Here is a 21,060-nt window from a genome sequence, read left to right on the forward strand (position 1 = left end):
TAAGAGGAGAACATGTATATTCAGTTTTCCTGACTCATCGTAAAAACGTTTGGTGACGATGACAAAAATGAGCAATTGCAAAAATTGCAGTTGCGACAATCTGGCAGTCTTTGACTCTTGTAGCAGATGTACTTGCAGCTTTGGGCGCTGTGAAACTCTGTGTACAGCAGCATGACCTGTGCCGATTTCCATACGAACAAGTTGCAGTGTTGGAATGTTTCCGTATGACTCCTTTCCTTTTCAACCTTTCCTGGTGTTCGTCTAGCTCCTTTGGCTGCTGGGAATGTTCCTCATTCATGGTGGTACTTTACCGTTCATGGTAAAGTGTGGTCACGGGCAGTTGCTGTAGACTGAGATATGGGAGAAGAAAGGTCAAGAAGAAGCGGCAGTAACAAAAGAATAGATCCAAGGAGGGTTAGCTTGAAAATGTCCTACCTCAGGATAATGGTCAGAGTACAAAAGCTGAAGGAAGGCAGAACTTAAACATTAACACTCTGCCAACTTGATTTTTTAAGAACTTGAAAGATGGGAAAGTTTCTATGTTCATTAAAACAGATGTTTTCTGCATCTGCTGTCTCTTTTCTCACTGTGGCGTAATTGAAGTAATTGGATGCTGATGGCATCTGGATGACCTTGTGTTGGCGTGCCCCAGCGTAGCAGAAATCCTCCTTCTTGTACATGTTCTGACTCTTGGAGACTTTTCCAGAAACAGCCAACCTGTAACTGTCTCACTTCTGTCTTCTCCTGTTACTATGTTAAAAAAAAAAAAAGAAAAGAAAAAGAAAAGACCCCACCAAAACAGAAGAGCCTAAGCTTAAGAAATCGTCTTTCTTTATTTTGCCAGCAAAACCAGAAGAGACCAAACCGGCTGAAGTGGTGACAGGGAATGATATCACCACACCTCCAAACAAGGAGCTTCCCCCAAGCCCTGAGAAGAAAGCAAAGGTAGGCCCCGCTTCGTGGTCAGGCGCTCCCTTCCGTGGTTTTAATTTGCCAGCTTTTCCGCTGCTTAAGCCATGGTGACCCACGTTCTGTTTTCTGAGCTGCCACTTAGGAGCCGCTTTGCCCAAACGGAGGCGTTCGGTCGCAAAGATGGGGTGCTGGGGCAGGCTCCTGGCGCCCGGCCCCTGGAGTCCTGGCGCTTGCAGTCCTGGGCGCCTGTCCTGGGAAGCCGTGCCCTGCTCGTGGGACTGGGTGCCAGGAACACCCGATTACTGGTCCCGGCTGTACCAGCGACTCCTTCGGTTGCTTTGGCTGTCGCTGGAGTAACCCTTGTTCCGATTGGACTGAATGGCAAAAATCAGCCCTCTACTGCAGCTTCGCTTTGGATTTCCTTTTGCACTCAGAAAACAGAAAGCTAATTATTTTTTTTTCATTTGATTTTAAATATCATTTTTATGTTCTTACAGCTTGATCTTTTGGTTTACAATGCACTGTGTTTTGTTGTATTTTTTTTTTTTTTTTTTTGCTTTTGTACTGGATTTTGCTTTTTGAAAAAACGTAAAGCCTGCAGCATCCACACCATCAGCAAAGCCTGCCGCACCGAAAGCCAGGCCTCTGTCCGCTACCAGCCCCAAGCGGCCAGCCTCTGCTACGCCTGGCCAAAACAAAAAACCCACCAGCCCTACTGCAGGTCCCACTACGGCCGCCACTCCTAAGCGCCCGGCCACCACTACCACACGTCCCGCCACCTTAACTCCAAAGGAGGCTAAACCAAAGGTAAGAGACCATTTGCTTTTGCGTGGGAGCGCCGAGAACTTTTCACATTAACTTCCCAACCGTTTTACCCACAAATTAAAACGTAACTCTAGTGCTAATCATGGGAAAATAAGGTCGAGAACCTGATTCACTGTTATGAGAGCTACATCAGCTTCCCATAACCCTGTTGCAGCTTCAAGTCCCAAACGTTCAATTTTATGTGTCATCACAGAGGAGAGAATTAAACTTGACTGATTACCATGATTTTCCTTGTGAACTGCCACAAGGTAAACAGGGCGTTCTTTCCTTTTCTTGCTCCCTACTACAAAAGGGAGAATACAGATTTTTTAATAGATATATATATATATATACATACACAGATATATGTATATGCATACATATATATATATATAGAGAGAGAGAGAGAGAGAGAGAGATTGCAAACTTAGAGTAACTGCTAAAACCAGGGAAGAGTATGGGAAAACTGCATGGAGAGCTTCAGTATTGGTGGTTAGCACTCCATTTCTGGAAGAAAACAAACAAATAATATTGGTCAGATCAGTCTGATCAATTTTAAACACTATGGAAATGTTATAAAAAAGTTTTTGCCTGGAAACAGATTGAGCTGAATTTCAAAAATCTAGTGAATTTTCTGCTTTCATTCAGATTGATAGCTGAAATTATTCTACCTTTTTTTTACATCTGTTCTAAATGCATTTGACTACTTAAAATCTAATCTGTATGTTTATATCGCTTGAGTTTGAAGACGTTTCTGTTCATCATCCTTTGCACACAAGTTATCATATGCTAGTGGCATTCAGACTGGAAGGGAATGTTAACATCAGCTTCAGAAGTCTTCAGCTGATGTTTACGTGCCAGCGTTTGTACTACACTTTACACTTAAGGAACTGTATTTGAATGTGTGTATTAAAAAATACATATATATGAAAACACAGGCAGAAATCCATAGGTGTTAGGACAAAGTCAGCATATCTTTTTATGGAAATGCTGGCCCTTGGGTAGGTAATACTGAGCATGCTGTCCTGAGCTAAATTCCGAACAGACAGAGTGCACTGACTGGGCTGTTTTCAAGATAAATCAAAATGGCACAGATCTGTGGACTTTTTCGTGAACAAGTGTTTTCTGTTTTATTTAAGTTTTTGCATCTTTCTAAATTCCCCCCCCCCCTTTTTTTTGAGGTGATCAGTCTCATCTCATTTGTCTTCAAGTACTGAACTTCTAGGTTAAGCCAGGCACTGGATTGAGCAGTGTCCATGGTTCATTTTCCATTAGGAAAACTATTTCATGTTTGTCCCTGATGGGTCACTTGTTCATAAACTGTTTGATCTCTTATGTCCTGGGTGCTTTAAAAAATGCCTTTCTAACTTAGAAAATATTTTTCCTTGTGAAAGAAGGAACTCACTTCAAAAGTATTCCCAGAGGACGGATTTTGCCCCATGCACATCTGTAAATGGACTCTGCACATTAACTCTGGAGCAGATACAGATGAAGTCTTGTATTCAGCAGGATCTGCATTCTGTGTCCTGCGCTAAATATGATCAGCCACTTCTGCATAACTTAATTATATGTATATATTTTTTTATCTTTTGCATTATGTTGTTTCAACAGCACCTGGCTTATGTGCTAAAGAATTTAAACAATTTTACCTTTTCTATTAGAAAAATAAATTAATTTTATTTCTGACTTCTTGCTGGCAAACAGATTGACGTATACAAGTGAAGTATTGGCTTTAATGCAGCCTGTTCCTTTCCAGGTTACAGATGCAAAGAGCCCAGATAAGCGGACCTCACTGTCAAAGCCACCATCGTCTGTGACACCTCGAACTGCCGTCAAGACCAGCCCGGCTACTCCCAGGACAACTGCGGCATCTCCGGTCGCTGCAGCATCTGCTCTGAAAAACACTGCTGCGTCTCCACCGAAGAGGCCAACATGTAAGTGCTTGCTTTTCTCTTTCTGCTGCACATTTTTGTGCAAGTAGCACGTGCAGTTCTCAGGAAAGTATTTATGTATCACTTATTCCAGTGCATCTGAGCACTTGTTCCTGTGTCACTGTGGGGGAGTCACTGTGTTGCCATCTCCCTGTGGCCCCATCAGCTTGTTAAAGTCAGTCTCCCAATAAACAATCTTACAGATCTGCAGATCAAAACAGAACAAAACCTTGCAGTGTAGCCCCGTATGAGAAGACCAAGCTGCTCTGCAGCAGTAGTGCTGGGAGGTGTAAGCTGGCCTCTTTGTCAGAAGTTGATTGGAGGCATGATAATAGTTGAAATAACCTTTTTAATACAGCATAAGACAAGATCCTGTGTCAGGGCACAGAAACTGTAGGTTAGACTTCTTTTCTCCATAGGGTTTCCGCTTCCAAAAAGCAAGCCTGAATGATCTTGAAAGCCAGCTTGGATTACCAGCTGAACATGAGGTCTTGCTACAGCTCTGTGAGATTCAAGGCTAATGTACTTACTGGACATACTTGATTTAAGAATAAGGGAGCTACTGAGTCTGTACTTTGTAATAATAATAGTTAGAATAAGCTCTTGAAAACGATTTAAAACTTGGGGAAAACAAACCTACAGAATTAGACTTAAAGCATTCAATCTAGGTTACCCAAAAGAAAGTTGAACTGATATGGAGAAAATGCTTAAAAGTGTGTCACTTGCTGTTATAGCAGAAAAACAGCTGCTGATAAAGGCAGAATTGGAAATGAAGATGGTTAGCCATTGCAGCAGTTAATCTGGAAAAATGGTACACTTTGTTTTGGTACATTGCTAACTGGAATGGAAGTGTACTAGCTCACCTGTAAAGTTCTCCATACTGTAACTGTGAAATGAAATTCTCTAGGTTTTAGGCCTTAAAATAATTGTGCTTGCTGTTTATTTGATAGCAATTTCCACGTTTAGACCTGAAGTAAAGCCAGATTTAAATAACATTCAGGTGAGAAGACACTGGCTTGTATTTTAGATAACCTAGATTGTTTATGGGATTGAGCCATACCTTTATTTTCTGTCAGTTATTGTTATCATTAAGAAAACGTTTGCACTCAGGAGCAGCTTAGGGGAGCTTGAAGCAGAGTAGAGGGGCTCGGTTGCAGAATGGACACAAGTCTCACTTTCGATGCCATTGAAGCAGAGGACTTTTGACTGGACTCGTGTGCTGTGCTTGTTTGGTCGAAATACCCTTTCGCTTCACAAAGATGAATTTCCTTAGCTACCTGTAGCGGTAATGGAAACTTCTTAGAAATGGCTCCTAAAATGGATGCAGATAGCAGCTTTCATGAAGAAAGAGCTTCTTCACCTTCTTTTTGTAGCTGGAGAAAACCTTTTGGTTTTCCCCTCATGACTAATGCAGGAAGAATTTGGAGCGGAAACCACCTTCACTTTATCGGAAAGCTGTGCTGGCCCCTGCTCAGGGCACAGTTGCTGAAGAAGGCGCTTCCCATTTCTTTTACACAACCAGTGTGAAACATGAGCGTGAAAACACTATTTGCAGTCCCCATAATGGGGTTTAAGATATTTAATTTCTGATAAAAATGTAATTACATATTCTCAAGTCTTTTTACTGACTATATCTCATTAATCAATTATTAAAATTTGCCAGTAAGCATGCAGTAAGACTGATGCGTATTAGTTGTTCTATTCTAAGGGTCCCAAAGCACAAATTCATAACCTGTCTTTCCTAAGACAATAGTGTCTGTGTTTTAATGATGTTGAAATGTATTTGGCCAGATATATATCCCTTACTTTATGCTTTAGAGGAAAATATAATTAGTCCTGTACTGAGGAAGTGTATTGCACTTCCCAAGAGCCATGCACCTTAACTGATCCTGTGGACCTTCTTGTGCAATTCGTTCTGTGTAGTGCTCCATACAAACTGTAGCCTAGAATGCTTAACACATTTTAATGAGTTCAATTAAGTTAATTTCTCTTTCCAAAATTGAGCCCAAACAAAGGAGAAAGAAGTGTTTTCTGATGACATTTGAAAAGAGATGGAGTTAACGATGCAGAGATCCGAGAAGGTTGTTCCAAATGGCAAGATGCAGAGGGGAAGAGGCTTCTCCATCAACCGCCTGGGACATTGGCAAAGGGTGGTGAGGGAATAGGGTGGACAGTGGAGATGAGGTCAGCTGGTGAAATCCCATCAGCAGTTAGAGCACTTTTGTCTGGCTCTGGAAATGCGGAGGGGAGTCCTGAATGGCAGGAGAGGAGTCTTGTTTTGAAGAGGAGAAAGAAAGGGTGCGAAAGAGACTGAACAGTCTTCTAAACTGTCTGGAGTTGTGGAGGCTGTGAAGCCTGAAGGGGAACCAAAATGACTCAAACATTAACAAATTCAGATTAGGTGGTAGAGATGTAACTTCAGTCAGACACATAGATGTATGTGATGGAGAGCTGGTTCTCTTCTGATCTATGTATCATTGGCGATTCAGTTTCTCTGACCACCTACCACTGAGCCAGCTAATGTTCCTGGCTAAAGATGATGTTAAGACGTCTGCTCGTTCTTTCCATGTGTCAAAAGCAGCTCTGCTACTTTCTTGAGGTTGGCTCAAGTGTTTAGTCATTCCTGCTGTTTTACAATGTGTGTATAGTGGCTTGTTTTGAAGTTACCTGGTTTTATTTTTCCAGGTATTAGATCTTAATCACTTGTTTTACTAGATGACAGTCGTGAGCTGCATAGTGTTTTATTTTTCTCTCCCTGGGGAATTGACTTGTACCTTTTTATAAGATCACTTCTCTTTTTGACCAGTAGCTTTGTCATTCTCAAGATTTTCGGCATCACACACCAATGACATTAAAATGTTCCAGCATTTGACTCCCCACTGACATGAACAGAAATAACTACATCTCTTCTATATCTAAGTACCATATTAGTCCTTCTACCTTTATAAAAGCTAAGTACATTCCATCCATGCAATCAGTTTTCTCAACTAACAGTCTCATACAATAAGATTAGATTTGTTTGACAGGACCTATTTTTCAAGTGATTGGTATTAATTATATACCTGTCCTTAAAGACTAATTAATTCATCCCAGATCAACTTCTGTTTCATCTCATTAGCTAGTATCTCGTCAGAGGTGTTTAATTGAATGCTCTTGGTGAAGACTAGGTGGAATGCTCCAGACTGATTTGGCCTGTCATCTGTCTCTTTTTTGCTCTTTTCTGTATTGGCATTTTGTAAGTACCCTTCCAACTACTTGAATTTACCTAAAAATCTAAGAGAGTTGGAACTTATATTTTGGAAGGCAAGGATCTTGAGCATCGTTTTAGGACTCTCAGGTAGAAGTTATCTGCATGTGGATCTTTTATTTCTTTTCTTCCTTTTTTTTAATCAGTCATCAGTATCCTTTTTATCAATTTTCTGTAATCCATGATTTCTAACTTAATGAGTTTTCTGTAGCCATTTGGTTTTTGTTCTCAATGTCGCCTTCATTTGGCTGTTGAAGTGAAACAAATTTTAGCCCAAGTTCTCCATCACTGATAGTCCAAATGCTGCAATTTCATTATCAAGTGACCTATTTAGAAGTAAGGTTCTGTTTTTATTTTCTTTAGGCCATGCTTTTTCCTTGGTCACTTTTTGTATGTGGTTTTCTTCTGCTTTGCAAAGTATAAATTTATTCCTGCTTTAGACTGTCCCGTGCCTAGGTGGAATGTAATCAGATCGCTATTGCTAGTGTTTACCTAAAGGTGTATATTCAGTTTAGTGATGTTTAGTTTTATACAATTACAACAGAGACCAAAATATGTGCAATAACTTCCATGTGAGAAAAGTCAGCATTGGGTTAGAGTCGATCTAGCAATGGTATGCAGGTTATAAATGGACAAATGTGGTTTTGCTTTTGCAGTTTGGTAAAGAAAGGCTGTAAAATGTTTTACGAAATGTAATTGGGGCAGAATTAAAACAGCATTAGAGGAAGTGCTTTCAGATACAGAAAGTTGTTTTAAGAAAAAACAAGATGCAAATCTATGCCCGAGCTGTGTTGCAGCATCTTCTTAGCCTTCCTTTTGCCTAGAATTGATGCTTTTGCTGGAAGACACGAGCAAGTATCGCTGTTGTGATGTGGAGGCGTTCAGCCAGGTGCTCAGACAGAGCAGTCCGCCCTGGAGATGCTTTCTCTCAAAGAGCTTTTTAGAAATGGGTATCTTGGGTCCAGAGGAGCATCAGTATGTAAGGAGCTGGGGAGAGCCTGTGCTGGCCCTGCGGGGAAGCTGTGCCCGGGGCTGGGCAAACTCAGGGCCGGGCAAACTCGTGCTCTCTGAAGTGCTGATCAAACTGCTCATCGTGACACCGTGTCTTTTGTATTGGGCAGCTATTAAGACTGATGCAAAGCCGGCAGATGCCAAGAAGACAGCTACAAAGTCGCCATCAGGTAATTTTGTTCAGTTTCTGTCTAAATCAAATCCTGTTGTGTGTGGGTGTGTTTACTGGAAAGGCCGCTGTATGTCTTTAGGAGTCCAGGGAAGTTTGCGTTAGTGCCATCTGATCAGTCTTTTTCCCTCCCTCCACCTATCACTGATCATTGTAGCAGACGTGAGCCGCCCTAAGAGTGCTCCTGGAAACGCCGTGAAAAGTGGCGCCACCACTCCTTCCACTGCCACCTCAAGCACGCCCGCCCTACCTGGCGTGGCCACCAGTCGTCCCAAACCCAAGCCTGCTGCAGCCAAACCCACCACAACCTCGAGTGCAACAGCGGATGCTAAAAAACCTGCTGCAGCCAAACCCACCACAACCTCAAGCACAACAGCGGATGCTAAAAAACCAGCTGCTAAGGCCCCAACTAAACCCAGCACCGTTTCCAAGCCACCTCGCCCAACCAGCAGTGTTTCTGCTCCGGATCTGAAAAACGTACGTTCCAAAATTGGATCAACAGATAATATTAAGCATCAGCCTGGTGGAGGAAAGGTAAGTCTTTTCCGTCTCGAAAACCATGTGTGTTTTGAAACCATAGCTCTTAAGCATTATGGGTGCTCTTTGCTAATTTTGGTGGCTGTGTAATCACCGCTCTTCTCGTATTTATACTCTGCAGAGCTCCTCTTTGGGTTCTTGGTGTGTGCACAAGGCATTAACAAGGCAGTGATACTAGTGTGCAGAAGGAATCCACCTTAAGAGCCTTCATAGGGTTTCCTGGCATATGTACAGAAATCCAAAGCTGTGGTTCAGTTTCCCTGCCGTGTATTCCAGTGGAGAAACTAGTTAGTATTGAAAGCTCAAACCTTCTCTGTATTCCAAAACTTTGCCTGGAAATAGAGGAATTGAGCCTGCTGAAGGGTGTTGAATGTCAAATAATGCACTGCAGTGCAGGAAACCTGGATTCAGGCAAGTCCCCCGTGCCTAGGAGCCAGGGCTCTGCCCAACCCATCAGGCCTACAGCCAAAATGGAGCCGGTCTGCCTCTGCTGCTCTGGGATGATAACCTCTGGTGGCCACAAGAAAGGGAGACAATAACAGTGAAGGAGCTGTAGGATGGGGAAGAACATGTACACAGATGTAACTTGAGGCTCTTGATCAGTAATGGGCTTAAATTACTATTTCATTATGAATATTTACCATGTAAATGATAAAGGTTTGGGGATGTACCTGTAGCACTCCTATGAGGATTTGAAGTCATCTTGTAGGTCATAATATGGTACTTAGAGCTGAGAAGTCTAGAAGACAAACTTCTACTCTTCAAAGCAGAGAGCTTCTGGAAATGATGAACCAAATCTACTGAAAGATTTTTGAAGCTGGAGGAGGGTGACCCTTTCAAATACTATATAGCGCAACTTGAAAATAAATTGAAGCTCACAAATCCTTCAGCCATCTGGTCAAAACAAACACTTGAAATTGTCCTGTTTTAAACTGTGTTAGGGCTCTGAAGGATTGCAGAGCTTTTCAGCTTCCGGGTTGACTGTGCCAGTTTAAGGCAAATTATATTTATTTCTACTGTCCTTTATTCTGTAAATTTTTTTAATAGAAGTGATAAAACTTAACAACTATACATTTGAAGAAAAGTGTTGCCTTTTTCATAGTCTTCAAAGTTGTCTTACGTATGCTGGGATGTGTAAGAGTATGAGAATACCTTAGGACTGCTGGGGGTCTTTAGTTTACTGTTCTGTTTCTGGTAGGTTAGTGGAATATAGCATTTATGCTGGTCCAGGAAAATTCAGGTTCTTCTGCACTTATCTGGATCTAGATTAGAATGGATGTTCTCAGGTAGCTGCTGAGTTTTTCTAAAACCTGTAATTTTCATTCAATTTTCTGCTTTACTCACTTAATTAGGTTCACCTGCGTTTGTTGGGGTTTTTTTTTTAATAAAAGAAAGAAAAAGAAAAACAGCTGGTGATCTCAAAGCCTGAGTCAGATCAGTGTGTGGGTGAGAAACCAGAAACGGAAGCCGAGTGTATCTGCATCCAGCAGAGCACTTGGAGCGCAGAGGCGAAGGAAATCAGCCAGGAGATACGTTGGTCGCCAAGAACTGTGTAGCATCTTCAGCATGAAGAAAAGAGTCAGACACTGCTGTTGGGTTATTAAAAGATTGGGTTTATTATTTTGTTTTCCCGTGGGATATAGTATACTGTGTTCACAAGGAGACCTGCCACTGTGACAGTGGGAAGTGGTGACGTACTTGATGAAGGGCACCTACAAGCTTGTTGAGAAACGAAGAGCTTTCCCTCGTTACCGACGTAGGGACCGCAGAGCGCCCACTGCACGTCCGGGTGCAGCTGCTTCCCTTCCCCTCCCACGTCAGTCCTCCCTGGGCACGGGATCATACCTTGCCCGAGAGCTGGAGCCCGTGCGAAGTTATCCCGGGCTTGCCTGCTCCGCTGAGGTTGCCTGGGTGGCTTGTGCTCCATGCTTTCCTGCCCGCACTTCTGCTCTTTCTGGTTGAAATCATCCGTTTGTCTCCATCTAGGGGAAAGTAGAGAAAAAGCCAGACTCAACCGGTGCTGCGCGAAAGCCTGAACCCAATGCGGTCTCTAAAATGCCTCCTACTAAAACAGCTGTAACAAAAGAGGGTACCCCAAAGCAGCCCAATGGGAAAGTGAGTTTATTTCAGACTTTTATCTGTGGAAGATGAAGGAAAACATTTCCATTTTGAGTCACTTTCCCTTCTCTTTGCTCTTCTGCTTTCTTCTATCAGTGTCACTGTCCCTTGCACAGACACTTTTCCGTTTTTCTTGTAAACCCTACGATGCTCTCGGTTAAACACGTGTCGAGAGGCATCCTGGGTGATCCCCACTGTAGACAGTCTTTTCAATCAATGCCTGCCGTGAATGCTTTCAAAGCAGAGTCCTCCGTTTTCACTTTGAGACTTCATACATGACACGAGCTGGTAACAAGGGGGAGGGTTTTAGTTCAGCACTGCCTATTTCCGTTAAGGTTGCAGAACATTAACAGCTTAATTTTCCCAGCAATTTTCCCAGCGTAGCTGCATCGATGCTCTTGAAGTGCACATGGCAGAGGGTCCCCATTAGTTTACTCTGACGCTCTGTCGTGACGTCGTACTTCAGTACGTGAGCCAAGGGCTGTGGATGGGAAGCGAGGAGGCAGTGGCCGTAATGCTGGTGGAGCTCGGATATTATCAGGTAGAGCCCGTTAATCTGCACCTTAGAGAAGTCAGCAAGCCAGTGTAAAACCACACGGCAAGAGTGCGTTTCGGAACGGCTGTTGCACTGAATCCAGCCCTTCTAAACAGGCAAAGTAGCTTTTGGAAACCTGTTTAAAGTGAGGGAGTTCTGGTGGTTCCTTTTGAGCTTTGAATTGTCACCTCTTTTTAGAAATATGCCAGGATACAGCTTCTGCCACGTTCTGTGCTGTGTTAAATAACTCCTAGACTAAGCACTTGTTGTAACTAACCTTGTGTAGTAATGGACCTGTTGCTCTCGCTCAGTTACCACCTTTGCGAGTGAAAGCCAGCTCATTTAGCAGAGTCCTCTTGTATTTTTGAAAAAGTCAGAATCAGTTTAAAGGAGAAGCAGTGCATCCATTTAATTAACATTAGAGTAGTTCTGATAAAATTTGACTGGAGGTTTTACAGCCTTCAACAGAGAAGCTGTTTCTCACTCTGGGCTATGCTGTCCAGAGGTTTTGGAAGACATTACCAAAGACTGGAGTCAATCCAGACAAATGGAAATAGTTTAAAACGCGGAGAATAACCAATTAATCGGTTTGTTAGAAGCAGCGACTCCGCGGTTTCGGACCCATGCAGGGAAGGAGGCAGCTGAGCCAGTTCAGTGCTTGAACGCATGGCTCGGTGGGCCCTGGGGATGCTCCCACCAGAGGTCTCCTAGGAGGCTTCATGTGGGAACCACCAGCGCACACCAGACTGGTCCTTCAGGCAGGCGGGTGCTCGGGGAGCGCTAGCCGGGGTGTGGATGAGTGCTCGTTCACCGTAGTGCTTATGCTCTTGCACTAACACTGTCTGTGCAGCCTCTTGTCTCGTTCACTTTTTTTCTCACTCTCCTCCTCTATTGCTTTCACACCTAATACTGGCGTTGGGTCGAGTTTAACACACCTCCTTGTTTATCCATGTTAGAGCATCCGCTCCAGCCTGCCATATGACAGTTCTAACCAGTCCTCTTCCCTTGTGTTGTTTTCCCGTTCTGTAACGTTCCAGGTCCAGATAGTCTCCAAAAAAGCGAACTACAGCCATGTTCAGTCCAAGTGTGGGTCCAAGGACAATATTAAGCATGTCCCTGGAGGTGGGAATGTAAGTATGGGCTCTGGGCAAGCTGTCTTTCCACTAACTCCTTTTCTTGTACTACACTTTTATTTGTGGGTCTTAATACTGTGTTTCAGGCAGACAGGTATGGCAGGATCACAGGGCTGCTGAAAGGGCCGTAGGCTGGAGAGTGCTTTTCCAGGAGATGCTAGGTTGAATCTTTGGGTGTGTTTCGTTTCATTGTAGTAGCAGTGCACCTGACCTATTTCTCATGTGGCATCTGTGGTATTCATTGACCAAATGTGTGGTGTGCCCTGACCTCTGGAGTTCGTTCACCCTGAATTCCCTTTGTAGATGGAGGCACTTCATCAGTCCTCTGACCTGCTTTACATGTCTGATTTTAGGATGAAATGAATTGTGCCCTAGAAGTACCCATTACTCTTTACTGGCTAATAGAGCAAGCCTGAGGTCAGATTAATTTCCCTTCTTGTTCCATAAGAAGGGACACATTGAAAAAGGAGGAGGCAAATACTCTGGGACTTAATCTTTGAGCTGTGATTGATTTCTAAATTTAAAAGCTACTAGTGTCTCTGGTAACAGAGTTGAGCTTATTAAGACAGAGGGCTAATCCTTGATGTTTGTGGACCTGATCTGGAGTATTATACCCTGAGTCTTTCAAATGAAGGTAGATAGTAAAGGTTTTGAAAACATTGTGGTAGCTTGGCAGGCTTGTTTCCCTGTTGACACAATCCGTACTACTTTAGCGAATCTATGCTAGCCTGTTTGTACTAGTGACAGGTTGTAGAAGTACAAGTCTAGGATGATTTCAAAAAGGCAATGGAGTACTGAAGTGCAAGGGAGTTCTTCCATGCTGTTTATACGTGCGCGGCGACCAAAAGGAGAGCTGTCCAGCTAGCACATCTTCAGTGCTTTCCCTGTGCCCAGGGCACAAGAGCCAGTGTCGATGAGCTTCCTCGTGTCCTCGCTTTACGTCACGTTGGAGGCAGTTGGTGCCTTCTGCCTGTTCCCCTGGCTGGGCACGGTGGCAGGATTAGACCCTAACAAAAAAGGAAGAGCAGGTCCTTGCACCGCTGCTTCTCCAATGACCCCGGCAGGTCATTTGCATCTTCAGTCTGCAGATGCTCAATTTCTGGGGCTAGACTTGCCGTCACTCAGCAAGTTCTGTTAGCCGTGTCGTCCGGAGGGTGCGACTGCTGCGTGGGACGTGACTGTGGCACAAACTGCTGCGGCCGCTCTTCCTGGGAAATGTGTGTGTACTTGCCTAGCTGGCTGAATCTTTACATGACCAAATCTTGCTGAAATCCTTGCAAGAGGCTACCAAAGACTTTCTGGAGATTTTAACAAACTTGTTCTTTACAGATTGGTTGCAGCTTTTCTCCTGAGATGTTGAAGGGCAGAAGTTGCAATCATACATGCAATGGTCGCTTAAACTAGGCTTCGCTTCCTATTGGGAGTTGTTGGCTTACGACTGTCTGTGCTGTCCTTCTTGCCTTCCAGTGCGCTGGTACCCACCAGCGGTGGGATATTTACCGTTTGTACTTGATACCTCTGTGACTTACCTAAAGTTTACAGGGATGCGTGTGTATGTGCATGGAGCTTCTGCAGAAGCGCTCAGGCAGGAGAAATCTCTGCTTTGCAACACAGAAAGCAAAGCTGCGGCTGAGACTGTGTGAATTGGGTACCCTCATGATACAGTTTCTCTAGCTATACACATCTGTTCTAATGCATATTTCACTTCATTTTGTCACCCACATTTGGTTCAGACTGTTTATAGATAATCCCTGTTTTGTGGCAGAAGTCTCTTTGGCTGTGCTGTTAAAGAGCAGCTGTTGCAACTGAAGTGCTTGTGCCCTTAAAGGAGTTTTATAATCCACTTTATTTTTGCCATTCTTATGTTGTACAACCTTCTAACGGGCAAGGGGTCTCACGTGTACATTTCCTTTTTGGGGGCAGGAAAATGTACAGAAACGTGCTCTACATATGGGAGATGTTTTTCTTGTTATATTAACTACATTGATGAATTATTATTTCTTCTAATAGTTCGCCAAACCTGTCCCTTCCTCTTTGCATTTTGCTGTTCTTCTGTCCTGTCTTGGGGACATTTCCAACTCTAGGGGACAGGTGTCTGTGCCTGCTTTCTTTTTCTCTTCTTCCACACTCTCTTCTTACTGTTGCAGTTTTTCTCCTTGCTCCACTGCTTATGCTTTTTTCTTTAAGAATAAAGTGCGTGTTATTTTCAGGTTTCAAATGCCCCCAAAGCAGCTTCAGACAGTCGTTCTCAGCTATCCAACGCCCCCAAACCCAGCCCAGGCAGTACCAATGTGAGTAGAAGAGACACAGTGGCCAATCTGGCATCCTATAACAGCGTTTTCCTTTTATTCATTTTTATATCCACTCCATTGCTTTGGGGCACTGTAATGTTAGTGTCCTCTTCCAAAATGTTTTCTTGTTCAATAGTCACTTCTGAAAGATTTGCTGATGTTTTATTCCTGAAGCACCCTGCTGATGGGGATGTCTGGAAAGTCCATCATTCCAGGCTGTGGCTTCAGTAAAGGCTTTTAGGAATCATATGGACAAGAGATTTGGTTAGCAAGAAGTTCTGATTCAGCTGCAGGGTTGCTCTGGCAGAAGAGATTGACATCCTACCCAAGTGAACTAATTGGTGCTCGTCAGGTAAATTCCATATGGACATCCGTTTTGTCTTCTGTACATGGAGATAACTTCTCCCTCCTTCCCTCCAAGACACCTAAGAAGACATGTTCAAAAGCAGTAGATGTTGTTGCTACTTCCATTATATTTGATAGAAATATTTGACACAAACATCATTAGATTCCCTGGGCAAAAGCCTTTGTTGCACTTTATTTTTCCCCTCTCACTGTAAAGAAAATAACAGTAAGGATTTGAACAAGGTGATTTGGAATTTACATATGTTTCTCTACCCTGTGGCATTACTTGGGTTGTGAATGGTCAGAGATAGAAAACCTAAAAAGAAGTGAGGATCACACTTCCTGTCTGAACCTCTCTGACTTTTAAGTCTAAACGTTCTGGCACTTGAGTCTTAGTATCTGGCCCTGTAAAGGCAAGGTCAAACATTTAAATCAATCTGCCATTGCAGGCTAAACAAAACTTGTGTTGGAAATCATGCAAGCAATACACTTCTGTGCAGGTCTGTTTAGTTCCCCAGGTGAAATCACGCAGTCGTAACTGAGTCCGTCCACCCCGGCTGGTGACTAACGTTGCTACATTTTGAATGCACTTCTGTGAAACTAAACTCAGTTTTAGTCCAGTTCCAAGCAAACAATACTCTTATTATAAAAACTCTAGCAACTCTATTGGCAACCTCTAATGAAATCAAATGTAGTGGCTGTGATCTCACCTTCTCGGTGCGTCTGCCTTCTCCGAGTCAGGGTACAAAATGCATTAGCATGGAACTACGTAGCAGGAGGTTGAGCTATATTTGCCTGCTCTTGTGATTCTGAACAAACGAGATGTGAGAGCTTTGACTCTTCACTCTTCCCAAGTACAGGCAGGATTTATGCTTCCTGAGGAAAAATGTATTACAAATTATCGTGCTAATTCTCAGTAAGCTTTTAGAGTAGTTTGGAAGGGAAAGAACTCTTGCCGCATTCAAAAAGAATGAATTCCATTTTCTCTGAAAGAGAATCTGTAGCAGAACTTTGAGGCTAGCTGATGGGTGCAAACATGGGAGAGGCGATCCTCTTACTAGGAAAAAACTTGGGTTTTTTTCCTGCAAAAATGGTGGTACTAAGCATTTCCACCTGGCATTTCACAGCTTAGCGAAACAAGAATTGACCCTTAGGTTTCTGAAACTCAGCTTCCTGAGGAGTTTAAAAATACCAGAAGTAAGCCTCTATACAATGTACTTAGGCTGGGTGTCAGGGCTAAAATCTTTTTTTTTTTTTGAGGAAAAAGCATAAAATCTATGACATTGTGGCTTTGGCTTTGTCCTCAGAGATAACACCTTTCTCCAAATTCAAGCTGTTGTCCACAAACACCATGCTGGAACATTTGGCTGATTATTAGCTTGAAAGAAAATCACTTACTGAGTCACGAATATCATGATTTCAAGATTGCATCATTCTGTATTTTTCATAGAAGGTTTTCTGTACCAGTATCAAGTCACTGGTAGGATGAAATTAAATAATACTAGGACATAGTGTCCTCACTCTGAGTGTTTTGGCTCTGAGAAACAGCAAGGATAGCTTGTGAAAGCAGTTTGTTCCATCTGGGCATGATGACTCTACCTCATCTCCTATCCTTAGCTAGGAAGGACCATTGTGAGGAGGCTGCAAATGTATCTTAACAAATTACGCTTGGGTCAGTCCGCATCTTGCTTAAGGATGGTAGAGAGAAAAGGCTGGAGCTGATGGTGTGTCTATGACCCTATGGCACAAGAGTGTCTCTCTGAGTAGAAGCATGAGATGACATCTCTCCTGGTAACCATCTGAAGCTGCTCTGGCAGTGGTCTATATCTTCAGAGGCAGAGCTAGCCCTAGGCAGAAACAGTCTGGGGCACATGGCAATGGAATTGGTTTTTTGGTCCCTCTTCCAATGCTTTTGTATTCCGTGGCTGTGCCAGGAACTCAAGACTCTTGTTTCTGGTCACTATTCATCTCTGCTGGCTTTATCTGGTCTCATTTCTGTCCGTTCACATTAACCACATTTGGCTGGTGGAGGTCTTTAAATATTACTAAAGTCTACTATAACATTAGGCATACAGTGACCAGGAAATTAATAGGAAAAATTTATTCAGTGGAAAAGGGGCACAAGTTCACAACGTATGACCTGATATTTGAGGTGGCCTGTTGGCCTCGAGGTTCATAGGAAATGTTTCCTTGCATTGAGTTGTTTCCTTTTGTCTCTTTAGGTGCAGATACAGAACAAGAAAGTTGACCTTTCCAAAGTGTCCTCCAAGTGTGGCTCTAAAGCAAATATCAAGCATAAACCAGGTAGAAATTTTATCATCTTCTAATGATTTGTCTGTGTGTATTGCAAGTCACTTTAATATTATCCTGGATAGTAACTGGAATAGTTTAAAGGATTTGTTGCTTTCAGAGGGTGCTTCAAAGAGAACTGTCTAGATTGTTAGCAATGCCTAGTGGTTTCATGGATGGAAGAGGGGATTAGGAGATGTGGGGTTTCATCCCGGCTGAGAAGATAAACTATTGCTTTGATTCAGTTCTTCCTCCTCACTTGAAAAAAAAAAAAGTCAATACGTAGCATGACTCCATTACAGGAGCCTGGAAGCTTCATTCATACTTAAAGGCTTAGCAGCTCTGTCAATGTTGACACCGACACTGTGGAAGGTTAAAGAAACTTCCTTGCATTTCTTCAGAGTAAATACAAGGGACTTTCTAGCCTATAGTTCCGTATCAATTATTGTCTTAGGTAAAACACTTTCAGCTCTTTAATGACACATTGTGGAATGAGTATGCAGGAATTCATTGCTCCCTGCAGAGAACATAGCAATTATTCTGCATGAATTTCTGTGAATCTCAGGTTTTCTAACCAAGCAATGACCATCCCTTGGCTCAGCTGGAGCATAGGCAAGTCTGGAGTTCATGGTATTTTGGCTGTTGGTGGCTTGGCTAAATGATACTTTTGTAGGACCCTGAAGTATGGTCAGTTTACTGGTTTTTGCTGGTTGGTCTGTATCTGAGGGCACTTGCTCTGCACAGGGAAAGTCCTGGTGTTCAAACACTCATGCATGAGTGACAAAGTTCACTGGCCACAGCTGAAAACAAATACTACAGGCTTGTCTTTGCTTCTAGAAGGCTCCTGTACACGCTCTGTCGTCCTGTTAGGTTGAAAGCAGTTCAACCTTGTGCATAGAGCACCGTGGTTCAGTGCCTCGAAAACGCACTCCCGCTTTGAGAGCACAGTGCCAGAAACATGACCCTCCATTTATTCAGTACTCTCTAATAACAAGCCGTGCATGACAACAACTGCTCTTATCCAGGGCTGATTAAAGCAGAATAATCCATCCAGAATTATCTAGTGTCAGATGTTGTTTAGCTGCTTTTGTGTGACTGAAGCATTGGGCTTCCATCATCAGCCGTGTAAAGCTTCTGAAGTGCCTGAGGACTTCTTGTATTTAATGTTGTCACTGAGAAGCAAAGCTGTGTTCAGTAATATTTAAATGGCTTTATGAGAAAAGTATTAGAATATAGACTACACATAACCTCTTACTTGTTAACAGGACCTACAGTGCTCCAAATCCAGGAAAATCTTGCTAGAAATCTCCAGTAGTTCGTCTGACCTTCTTTAGGTTCTCCTGAAGAAATCACTAGGGTCCATCCAGGTTTCTCCCTGCAAGCACTGCTGCCTCCTGAGTAGCTCAAGCAGTGGCACATGGGTCTACATCTTGCATTGGTCAGGGAGACAGCTGTCAGTCAACCAACTGCCATGATGGAGTGGGAGTGGGAATGGGTAACGAGCAAAGGAACACAGTTAATGAAAAGGAGTGGGATCTACTAACACTAGCAACTGCTCAAGTGGCTTGAGCTACTAGAGAACTTGGCAGAGGATGCAGATACGAGTGGACAGTTGGTATGAAGCATCATAAATGCACTGATGTGAGATTGGGTTGAACTAGCATTTCACACCTCTGCAGGAGACAGATTTGGAAGCAGATCTAGTAAGACAGTTGGCTTGTATCTATCTTCCAGCTTGTCTGTCCTGACATGTGCCATTTCCTACCTGACGGCACCTCCAGGGCTTTGCTGTGCACCCCTGCTTGCTTGTACTGTGTCTTAGCCTACACAGACAGAGATCACTAGCTTTGACCTTGCCAGTTTTTAGGCTGGAGAGAGGCTGGACACAATGTGTTGGCTGCATCCCTCCTCCAAAATAAACAGGAATCCCAGGGGTGCCTTTGCGGTGTTGCAGGGAAGGGGAACAGATGTCAAATGTGACTGTTTCAGATTTGGTAGTAAGTTTGCCCCTATTCAATCTTGTTCTAGGAGGAGGAGATGTCAAAATTGAGAACCAGAAGCTGAACTTCAAGGAGAAGGCCCAGGCAAAAGTGGGTTCTCTGGATAACGTGGGACACTTGCCAGCAGGAGGAACAGTGAAGGTGCGTGCAGCAAGCGTGGGTTCATCGGGGCAAGGTTTCGATTTGCTGCTTCTCCTTGTCCTGTTGTTGATGTATTCCAGTCCCCCCTCAGCCTTTTACAGCCGTGTACTTATTATTTCTGTGGGCTCTGTCATGAACCTCAGGAATAAATAAGAGCTGAAGAGAGCCACGAACCACTTTGGTGGCCTGCCTGAACGTGCTCCCTGCTGTGTGTTACTTGGAGGCCTCATGCTGCCCATTTGCATCCTTCCTCTAAGAATCTGAGACCAGGGATTGCTCTGTAAGCTACAAGTTCAGTAGAGGAACTGCATGGCCTGCGGGCGCCTCTTCTCCCCTCTGCTGCCCTGGTAAAGCTGCTGAGATCAAGGTGCTCTGTGCTAGGAGACGGCACCTTGGGGCTGTCAGAAGCACTTTTCAGCCAGTAACAGTCCCTCGCGAGTAACGTCAGCTGCTGCCCAGCCAGGGCCCCTCTGCGCGCGGGTGGGAAAGGATGGCTGCTTTGCAGCCGGTGTGATTCAGCGCTTCTCCCCGTGAGAACATCGTAACTCAAACTGCCCCCAGCCTCCGTTCTGTGAACTGCAGGTCTCGCTGCGCCAGTGAGACATCTGCTCTTTAAGGGAGGGAAATTACCTCCGCTCGAATAACCTAATGATGAATGCGGAGGGCCGACCGATCACGCCACATGCTGATTAGAGCAGTGATGGAGATTATGTTTAGACAGTCGCTAGCACTGGGGCTTTTATTTGCAATACTGCTGCTTCTGAACTGGCTGGTAGCACACTGGGAGCTGGGAAAACTGCCTTGTTCCTGCATGAGAACTGCAAAACTGTGGCTTAGTCTTTGCCCGCAGTGGGATAAGAGTGAGGAAAAGAAACCTCTCCTAAAGGTTTTGAGTTCCCGGGGTTGTCTCAGTGCTGCTTTGTGTGAGCGCTTCTGTGTTGTGGAAGGGCCTGGAGTTCAGCTGGGGTGAGCCATTGTGGTAGGTGCTGCGTGAACTGGAAAGAAATCATCCCCATCCTAAAGAGCCGGTCACGCGGCAGAACTCCCCAGAGTGTTTAGTTTGTTTAATCATCCTGATTAAAATGAGGCAGGAGGTGACAGTTACTTGTTGGGGACGCATCAGGACTCTCCTGTCTTGAATTGTTTGTGTAAAATTCAGCCCTGCAAATCTGAGCTCAGCATGTGAAAGGCTGAAGGTAGCTATGAAAGTAGCTGCTGAGTTGGGAGGCACAGGCAACGCGCCGTAACTCTGTCCGGCTCTTCTGGGTTACTGGAGCGTTTGGTCCATGGCAGTTACACTGGTGCTATTTGCTGATAACTGGGATTTTCATTGAGGTTATTTGTTTGGAACGAGTCTGATTTCACCCCGTCTCCATGGTACAAAGAAAGAGTCTCGGTCCATGGCATTCTCATCCGACATGTTTTGTTGGCTCTGAAATCTCACCTAGTAATACAGAGGTTAAACCATGTCCCGGTGGCATCCTGCAGATCTTGGCTGTCCTCCGTGACTTGCTGGACGTGAGGGCATCTTCCAAGTTTCTGTAGAAGCACCAGGAGATCAGTGTTAGCCGTTCACGGGCTAGAAGGGAGGCCAGAA

General features: G+C 43.9%; 1 protein-coding gene across 12 annotated transcripts in view; it reads left to right on the forward strand.

The window, feature by feature from the left end:
• MAP4 (microtubule associated protein 4) overlaps nucleotides 1-21,060 on the forward strand; it is a 142,685-nt gene that overhangs the window by 117,808 nt on the left and 3,817 nt on the right. For 8 of the 12 annotated variants that reach the window (XM_062568641.1, XM_062568638.1, XM_062568637.1 and 5 more), the window contains 9 exons: nucleotides 845-945; nucleotides 1,507-1,719; nucleotides 3,473-3,650; nucleotides 8,016-8,075; nucleotides 8,232-8,608; nucleotides 10,598-10,726; nucleotides 12,302-12,394; nucleotides 17,256-17,337; nucleotides 19,351-19,463. In XM_062568641.1, the coding sequence (XP_062424625.1) occupies nucleotides 845-945; nucleotides 1,507-1,719; nucleotides 3,473-3,650; nucleotides 8,016-8,075; nucleotides 8,232-8,608; nucleotides 10,598-10,726; nucleotides 12,302-12,394; nucleotides 17,256-17,337; nucleotides 19,351-19,463 (1,346 nt within the window). The remainder of the gene's footprint in view (nucleotides 1-844; nucleotides 946-1,506; nucleotides 1,720-3,472; nucleotides 3,651-8,015; nucleotides 8,076-8,231; nucleotides 8,609-10,597; nucleotides 10,727-12,301; nucleotides 12,395-17,255; nucleotides 17,338-19,350; nucleotides 19,464-21,060) is intronic. The other 4 variants (XM_062568644.1, XM_062568645.1, XM_062568646.1 and 1 more) reach the window with 4 other exon arrangements.

Source organism: Rhea pennata, chromosome 2 (assembly GCF_028389875.1).
Source record: "Rhea pennata isolate bPtePen1 chromosome 2, bPtePen1.pri, whole genome shotgun sequence".
Lineage (NCBI taxonomy): Eukaryota > Metazoa > Chordata > Aves > Rheiformes > Rheidae > Rhea > Rhea pennata.